The sequence below is a fragment of the Erythrolamprus reginae genome, chromosome 3 (assembly GCF_031021105.1).
Source record: "Erythrolamprus reginae isolate rEryReg1 chromosome 3, rEryReg1.hap1, whole genome shotgun sequence".
NCBI lineage: Eukaryota > Metazoa > Chordata > Lepidosauria > Squamata > Dipsadidae > Erythrolamprus > Erythrolamprus reginae.
In genome coordinates this window covers 96869115-96878046 of record NC_091952.1, presented here as the reverse complement: position 1 = coordinate 96878046, position 8932 = coordinate 96869115, and the positions used below count along the sequence as shown (strand labels likewise).

General features: G+C 44.4%; 2 protein-coding genes across 2 annotated transcripts in view; one reads left to right on the top strand and one right to left on the bottom strand.

The window, feature by feature from the left end:
- Positions 1 to 1813, top strand: part of CTBS (chitobiase) — a 13825-nt gene extending 12012 nt beyond the window's left edge. Inside the window, exon 7 of the mRNA XM_070748997.1 lies at positions 1316 to 1813. Within this exon, the coding sequence (XP_070605098.1) occupies positions 1316 to 1504 (189 nt within the window). The 3' untranslated portion in view covers positions 1505 to 1813. The remainder of the gene's footprint in view (positions 1 to 1315) is intronic.
- Positions 1814 to 4895: 3082 nt separating this feature from the next.
- Positions 4896 to 8283, bottom strand: LOC139165753 (tigger transposable element-derived protein 1-like). The gene is made up of 2 exons (XM_070748996.1): positions 6969 to 8283; positions 4896 to 6343 (listed from the first exon to the last, which is right to left on the bottom strand). The coding sequence occupies exons 1-2, from the start codon at positions 7369 to 7371 to the stop codon at positions 4923 to 4925; spliced, it is 1824 nt and encodes a 607-aa protein (XP_070605097.1). The 5' UTR covers positions 7372 to 8283; the 3' UTR covers positions 4896 to 4922.
- Positions 8284 to 8932: the final 649 nt, after the last annotated feature.

The following is an 8932-nucleotide window of genomic DNA, read 5'->3' as shown; positions in this document are numbered from 1 at the left end:
CGCGATTTTGCTTCTGCATTTGTTGAGGTAGCAAAATCGTGCATGGAGCCACAGGTGTGCCCGTGTTTTGGTGAGGTTTTGTGCTTATACGCATGCCAAAACATGGATGCACCTGTGGCTCCATGCACGATTTTGCTACCTCCACAGATGCAAAAACAAAATTTCGCTGTCCCCGCAAGCACTTAGGAGCCGTGGCGGTGAGCGCAATTTAGCGTTCCGGCTCGTAAACCCCCGCTGCTAGAAGCAATGTAACAAAATCACAGGGAAGCTTCAAATCAAATCCAGCGGCAATACGTGTAGAAATTAAAGGGCTTATAATAAAGGAAAGAAAAGATAAGGGGAGGGGAGGTAAGGGAAAACATGAAGGAAATGATGTGAGTAATCTTTCCTGGAGTTGGGGACTGAATCCAAATTATTCAACTTCATTAAACCCGCTGGGCGATCCCATCAAATAATTTGATGGAACTATTTTAGTGCCTATTGATTTTCATATTTCATTTGCAAAAAGGTGGCTAGTGAGCTGAAGGGATGAGGTGAAAAGAACATCAGCTAATATATTTGTTAATGTTTTTGCTGTTACATTCTCCCATCTGAGTATTGTATTGGCAGTTCTGTGTTAGCAAAAACTTCAGAAGAAAAGGATTTAGGGGTAGTGATTTCTGACAGTCTCAAAATGGGTGAACAGTGTAGTCAGGCGGTAGGGAAAGCAAGTAGGATGCTTGGCTGCATAGCTAGAGGTATAACAAGCAGGAAGAGGGAGATTGTGATCCCCTTATATAGAGCGCTGGTGAGACCACATTTGGAGTACTGTGTTCAGTTCTGGAGACCTCACCTACAAAAAGATATTGACAAAATTGAACGGGTCCAAAGACGGGCTACAAGAATGGTGGAAGGTCTTAGGCATAAAATGTATCAGGAAAGACTTAATGAACTCAATCTGTATAGTCTGGAGGACAGAAGGAAAAGGGGGAACATGATCGAAACATTTAAATATGTTAAAGGGTTAAATAAGGTCCAGGAGGGAAGTATTTTTAATAGGAAAGTGAACACAAGAACAAGGGGACACAATCTGAAGTTAGTTGGGGGAAAGATCAAAAGCAACATGAGAAAATATTATTTTACTGAAAGAGTAGTAGATCCTTGGAACAAACTTCCAGCAGACGTGGTAGATAAATCCACAGTACCTGAATTTAAACATGCCTGGGATAAACATATATCCATCCTAAGATAAAATACAGAAAATAGTATAAGGGCAGCCTAGATGGACCATGAGGTCTTTTTTCTGCCGTCAGACTTCTATGTTTCTATCTTGCAGGATTCACGTGATGTTTTTCATCAAGTATGGTTTGATGATCCCAGGAGTATTTCTCAGAAAGCTGCCTACGTGAAAAAACGTGGCTTGAGGGGCATCGGAATGTGGAATGCAAATTGTCTTGACTACACTGGGAGTTTTCAAACCCAACAACAGACGGAAGCAATGTGGGACGCCTTGATGCCAAAATAATGTCTTTGTGTACACTGCCATTTAAAATGTAATGCTGTTTTAATTATGGACCATTTGAGTTTTAATTACACTATATTACCCTTAATCTATTCTTGTCAACAAATAAAAGTTACAGTGCATCCAGAATGCATTCAGATCCCCTTCGCTTTTGTCAATTTTGTTATGTTGCAGCCTGTTTCTACAGTTGTTGAAATTCATTTTTTGGTCGTTAATCTGCACTCAGTATCCCATAATGACAGTGAAAACAGAATTTTATAAATGTCTGTAAATTTATTAAAAAGAAAAATAAAATAAAACATCATATTGGAATAAGTTTTCAGACCTTTCACTCAGTACTTTGTTGAAGCACCTTTGGCTGCAATACTGGCAGCCTGGAGTCTTTTGGGGTATGAAGCATTAAGATTTACATATCTGGACTGGGAGATTTTCTGCCATTCTTCCTTGCAAATCCTCTCAAATTCAGTCAAGTTAGGTTGCTGGACAACCATTTATAGGTCTCCCTAGAGAGAGCACTGGCTTCCTTTTAGTCTCTGGGCACAATTCAGGGTGTTGGTTATTACCTATAAAGCCCTATATGGCTCAGGACCAGATTATTTACAGGACTATCTCTTGCCGCATACCTTCCAGAGACTTATAAGAGCACACAGAGTTGCCCTCCTCCAGGTCCTATCAACTAAGCAATACAGGTCGGTGGGGTAACGGGAGGGCCTTCTCTGTTGCCGCCCCAGCTCTACGGTATCAACTCCCCCTCCGATGTCTGTATTGCTCAGGCCACGAAGACCTGGCTTTGCCAGCAGGCCTGGGAGCCATGAATCAACCATGGCCAAATTGTATGAATGTCATGTGTGCATGTTGATGGGTTAGTTTATTTCCTTCCTTCCTTCCTTCCTTCCTTCCTTCCTTCCTTTCTTCCTTCCTTCCTTCCCTCCAACCTCTGCAGGCCGGTCAAAGACTGCGGGCGGGCTGCATCCAGCCCATGGGCCACCCCTTGCTCAGGTCTGCTCTAGACATAATGTTTAGAATATAGGCCAAACAATTCAATCTTGATTTAATCAGACCAGATAATTTTGTACCCCATGGTCAGAGTCCTTCAGGTACTTTCTTGCAAACTCCAACTGTATTTTAATGTTTTGCGCTGAGGAGAGGCTTCCACCATAAAGCCCCAGTTGGCGGAGGGCTGCAGTGATAAACTCTATCTTACACAGGATCTCTGGAGTTTAGTCAAAGTGACCATTGGGGTTTTGATCACCTCTTTTACTAAGTGTTGTGGTTAGCTCTGGCCCAGCTCCTGCCCCAAGGACTGTGGATGTGGGGGAGACATCCACATGCTGCAGGCCTGTTTTGCCCCCCCATGGAATTTGCTGATGAAGGCTCCTCTGACCAAGAAGACATGAGTGACAGGGAGGAGGAGAGTGTGGCAGACAGCTCAGAAGGAGATCAATTATCTAGCTCCTCCTTGGATTCAGAACAAGAGTTAATGATACAGCCACGCATGCAGAGAGCGATGCATAGGCAACAACAACTGAGAGATTATTATCAAAGAAAATGAGGCCACCTGTGGTTGGGTGGGGCTGTGGTAATTAGTGAGGCTGCTATAAATAGCAGCCTGTGGGTTTGGCCATTGTGGAGGATTATCTGATCATTGTGTTTCGTGCCTGCTTTACTGACTTTGACTTTTTGTGTGCTGATTTTCCCCCGCTTTGAAACTAAACCAGAGCAAAGTGTGTTTCACTTTGTGAAAGAAGGACTGTGAATTGCCTCACAGCTGCAAGCTAAGTATCACAGAACTGATAAGGGACTTGTACAAATTACCAGTTTGGTTGGAGACGAGTGCTCTTTGCTATATCAAAAGAGGGCTTAGTTTAAGTGAATTTTCATTATAAAGAACATTGTTTTGAATTTTCAAACGTGTGTGTGTCTGAAATTTGTACCTGTGAATTTTTGGGAGGAGTCTACCAGAGAGCCCGACAGAACACTAAGTCCCCTTTCCTCCCAATTGCTCAGTTTGACAGGACAGCCAGCTCTTGGAAGAGTCCTGGTTGTGCCAAATGTCTTCCATTTGAGAATTATGGAGGTCACTGTGCTCTTAGGAACTTCCAGTGCAGCAGAAATTTCCCTAGATCTGTGCTTTACAATAATACTGTCTTTGATCTCTGCAGGCAGTTCCTTTGACCTCATGCTCTACTACAGTATGCATTGTAAGCTGTGAGGTCTTCCTCACTTTACCCACCTTGGAAGGATGGAAGGCTGAGTCAACCTTGAGCCTACTGAGATTTGATTTGCCAAACTGTTGGCAGCCAGTGGTCAGCAGAAGTGGCTTGCAGTACTTCACTCTAACCACTGAGGCACCGAGGCTAATCTCTGGGAAGTACAGTGAACCCTCGATTATCGCGAGGGTTCCGTTCCAGGACCCCTCGCGACAGTCGATTATTCACGAAGTAGCGGCGCGGAAGTAAAAGCACCATCTGCGCATGCGTGATCTCTTTTTTAAAAAAAAAAAATTAAAAAAATGGCCGCGCATGCGCAGATGGTGGGGCGACGGCAGTTCGGAGGCTGGCAATGTTTACTTTCCATGCCGGCCACCCCCCCCCAGCGCCTCCGAGCTCCTCGCCGCTACACCCCGCCCGCCCGATTCGCCCCTCTCCCCTATTCGCCCCGTTTTTTTGCCCTGCCCAAGTTGCTAGTCCTCAGTGAGGAAACTTTACTTTGTGATTCCAGACTTCATTTGTAACCTGGTTTTTTGCACTGCCCAACCAAGTTGCTAGTCCTCAGTGAGGAAACTTTACTTTGTGATTCCAGACTTCATTTGTAACCTGGTTTTTTGCCCTGCCCAACCAAGTTGCTAGTCCTCAGTGAGGAAACTTTACTTTGTGATTCCAGACTTCATTTGTAACCTGGTTTTTTGCACTGCCCAACCAAGTTGCTAGTCCTCAGTGAGGAAACTTTACGTTGTGATTCCAGACTTCATTTTTAACCTGGTTTCTTGCACTGCCCAACCAAGTTGCTAGTCCTCAGTGAGGAAACTTTACTTTGTGATTCCAGACTTCATTTTTAACCTGGTTTCTTGCACTGCCCAACCAAGTTGCTAGTCCTCAGTGAGGAAACTTTACTTTGTGATTCCAGACTTCATTTTTAACCTGGTTTCTTGCACTGCCCAACCAAGTTGCTAGAATAAAAACCCCCAGCCCTCACCTGTGTTTGAATTTCATTCACTCAGTCATTCATTCATTCTTCTCTATGCCACTCAGTCCCAACACTGTCAACCCACAAATTACCATTTCCCATCCCCTTAATGTACTGTACTGTACCTCTACCTGTACCTGTACTGTACACATTGAATAACACACTTAGTCATCCTGATAGAAATAACAAAAATATTTATTTACATTTTTACATTTTTTGGGGGGAGTTAGCATAACTAGGATAAATCGGGATCTTCTTCTATCACCATGTCTACAATGGACGCTGCAGGTGATGTTGTGGCAGACCTCTTGGTCTTCGTGACAAACATAGTTATGGGCAGTTGTTGGCGCTTTTTCTTTTCCTTGGCTAACAAGGCTCTGTATGGTGCAATGGTGTTGTCAAGGGAGGCCTTAAATTGAAAATAGCGAGTCATGTGGGGATCCCAAAGTTCCGCCATGCGTTGGAGATTTGCAGCAGCTTTGTTCATTTCTGCAAGCCGCTCCAGCGTTAGGCCAACATCTTCTTGTTCCTCACCTTGTTCAGCTCCCTCTTCCTCCTCTTCTTCACTCGCTGACCTGGTCAGCTCCTCCAGATCTCTGTCTGTCAGCGGTAGGCCATGCTCATCAAGCAAACCATTGACTTCCTCTGGTGTCATGTCAACGAAGCCTTCTCCACCCAGTGCCTGTGCCAGCTTCACAGAGTTCTGGACTGCAGCATCTTGAATTTCTTCGGGAGCAAATCCCCTGTGAGCATGCACCACTTCTGGCCACAATTTCTTCCAGCAGGCATTCATTGTCTGTGACTTCATGTCCATTAAGGCACTCTGAATGTTCGTCAGACAAGATGCAATTGTGTACTGACGCCAGTAGGCCTTCAATGTGAAGTTTGCATCAGCATCCAGTGCTGCCACGATGCTTGCAAGAGAATTGCGCATGTACAGTGCCTTAAATGCGTGGATAACACCTTGATCCATTGGCTGGATAAGCGATGTGGTGTTTGGTGGCAAGAATTCGACTTGCACCCCATCATGTTCATGTTCCAGGTCATCATGGCCTCCCGCATTGTCCATTAGGAGAAGCACTTTGAAATTGAGTCCTTTGCCAGCCAAATAAACCTGCACCTGTGGGATGAAGCACTGATGAAACCAGTCCCGCGTGAGGGGTTTTGTAATCCATGCTTTAGGATTATGCATCCAGTACACTGGCAATGAATTCTTATTTCTGTTCTTGAGGGCTCTTGGATTTCGTGACCTATAGATTAGCCCTGGCTTCAGCAAAAAGCCTGCTGCATTCCCACACATGATCAAAGTCACCCGATCTTTCATGGCCTTAAAGCCAGGGGCTTTGGCTTCATCTTGCATCAAGAAAGTCCTTGAAGGCATCCTCTTCCAGAACAGGCCTGTTTCGTCCATGTTGAACACCTGTTCTGGAAGGTAGCCCCCTTCTGCAATTAGCTCTTTAAACGTGCCCTGGACAAAGTTTTCGGCTGCACCTGTATCTGCTGAGGCAGCTTCTCCGTGCAATGACACACTCTTCAGGCCATAGCGCCGTTGAAATTTCTCAAACCACCCTTTGCTTGCTGTGAATGTGGCTGGGGCTGAGGCTGAAGAAGCAGATGTTGACGGCTGGGGGTCTCCAGGGTCATCAGCGCCTTCATCTACAGAGAATGACAGGAAAGGGAGAGAGAAGTGACTTGAATGAAAGCATACAGTCCTTCCTTCCCTTCTCTCCTTCCCTCCTTCCTTCCTTCTCTCCTTCCTTCCCTCCCTCCTTCCTTCTCTCCTCCCTCCCTTCTCTCCTTCCCTCCTTCCTTCCTTCCCTCACTCCTTCCTTCCTTCCCTCCCTCCTTCCCTCCCTCCTTCCCTCCCTCCCTCCCTTCTCTCCTTCCCTCCTTCCTTCCCTCTCTCCTTCCTTCCTTCCCTCCCTCCCTCCCTTCTCTCCTTCCCTCCTTCCTTCCCTCTCTCCTTCCTTCCCTCCCTCCTTCCCTCCCTCCCTTCTCTCCTTCCCTCCTTCCTTCCCTCTCTCCTTCCCTCCTTCCCTTCTCTCCTTCCCTCCCTCCCTCCTTCCCTCCCTCCCTCCTTCCCTTCTCTCCTTCCCTCCTCCCTCCCTTCTCTCCTTCCCTCCTTCCTCCCCTCTCTCCTACCTTCCCTCCCTCCTTCCCTCCTTCCCTTCTCTCCTTCCCTCCCTCCCTCCTTCCCTCCCTCCCTCCCTCCTTCCCTTCTCTCCTTCCCTCCTTCCTTAAAAAACACTTAAATACACTTATAAAAAACACCATTCCTTACCTCGGTCTACCCCATCTGCATCTGTGTGTTCAAGACAGTTGTACAATTGCTGCGCCTTGGTTCGGATAGTGTTCGTATCCAAAGCAATGCTCTTTTTTCGGCAGTCTTCTAGCCACACAGACAAACCAGCTTCCATCTTCATAAGGCGTTTGTTTCTAGGCGTCACTACTCTTTTGGCAGCCTTGTTGAATGATATCAGAGAAGTTTGCCTTATCTTCTTCTCATCTTTCTTAATGTATCGCACAGTCGATTCGTTGAGCCCATAATGGCGACCAACCTCTACATTAGAATGTCCCGCTTTCAGCATGTCCAACAGTTCAATCTTTTCCTTGATTGTCAGCATCTTCCGGGTCTTTTTAGCATCGCCGCCGCCTCCACTCCGCATGGAACGTTTAGGTGCCATCTTCAAAGAAGATCCAAACAGATCCAAGAAACAGATCCAAGGAACAGATCCCAGACACAGATCCCAGACACAGATCCAAGGAACAGATCCCAGACACAGATGCAAAGCACAACAACTCCAAGGCACAGATGGAAGACACAGCTCGAAGGAACGGCTCGAAGGAACTGCTCAAAGAAACGGCTGGAAGGAACGGCTCGAAGGCTCGAAGGAACGGCTGCAAAAACTTTTGCAAAAGTTGCAAAACTGATTGCAATTGCAAAGCTGATTGCAATTGCAAAGCTGATTGCAATTGCAAAGCTGATTGGCCGAGATTTCGGCCAACCAGCAATGACGCGTGACGTCATCGGGCGGGAAAAACCAAGCAGGTGTTTTTTTTTTGTTTTGTTTTTTTCCGGAAAATCGCGATGTAGCGCTCGCGAGAATCGAGATGGTAACAATTGGTTTAAAATAGCGAAATAGCCCTTTCGCGATGCTCGAGGACGCGAAACTCGAGGGTTCACTGTATTCACAAATTTTGCTTCTTATGCAATATGTGTTTTTTTTATAAATTCAGGGGCAGAGCAAATATTTGTTTAGAAAAATAGAAGCTAATGGGTGAAAGTGATTTCACTATGTAGCAAGCGAACCATTCATGTGAATAAAAGGAAAACATTAATCACATTTTTAAGGCTGCTTCCTTAAAAACAAGCTTATTAGAGACTGGGGTTCATTGACACTTGTTTGCTTTTAAATGGATCCTTTTTTCCTGCTAGTTTTCAATGGAGCTGTTGACAGTCATATATTTATACCTTACAAATAAAGGTGGACTAGATCAGGGGTCCCCAAACCTCTGGACCTCAGAGACCACCAAATTCATAACTTTAAATCCCACAGATCCTAATTCATGATTTTAAGTCCTGTAGACCACTAATATGAATTTTTTAAAAGGTAAATACAATTGTGTAAATAATTATCAGAGAACTTTCATTTCATTAATATGAAAAGCACCTATTTAATATAACAAAATTATAAATGCTTACTTATAACAAAATCATAAATTATAACAAAATCATAAATCCTTATTTAATCATAACAAAGTCTTTAAAGGTTGTTTAATTGTAACAAAATTATTAAAGTTGGTGTAATTATTACAAAATCAAGTCCAAAAATGTTCATTTATCTTCAATTACGTCTTTCATGGAATCCCAATTGAGAAAAGCTACTCTATCTGAATTCTTTTGTACAGAATTACACTCATTACAGTTCAAGGTGGCAGTTTTGGATTTCCAATAAAATCTCATGTCCATTTGTAGGCAGTATAATCCTGTATCAAGAAATTCTACTTGGTCAGTTTGTGTAAAAAGCCACACTTCTTGACAAGCAAACCTTGATGCCATTGTCATTCCTATCCAGATTAATTTCAGATCCTTCACTGTATTCTGAAGTTAGGGTTCATCTTATTTCTATGGGCTCCCTCTAGTGCTCTACAATAGTGGTATATTTTGATCACATAGATTTTTTTGAACAAGAGGAAAAGCAACAGAGCCTCTTTGCTAACAGAGAGGACTTTATCCATTTGTCT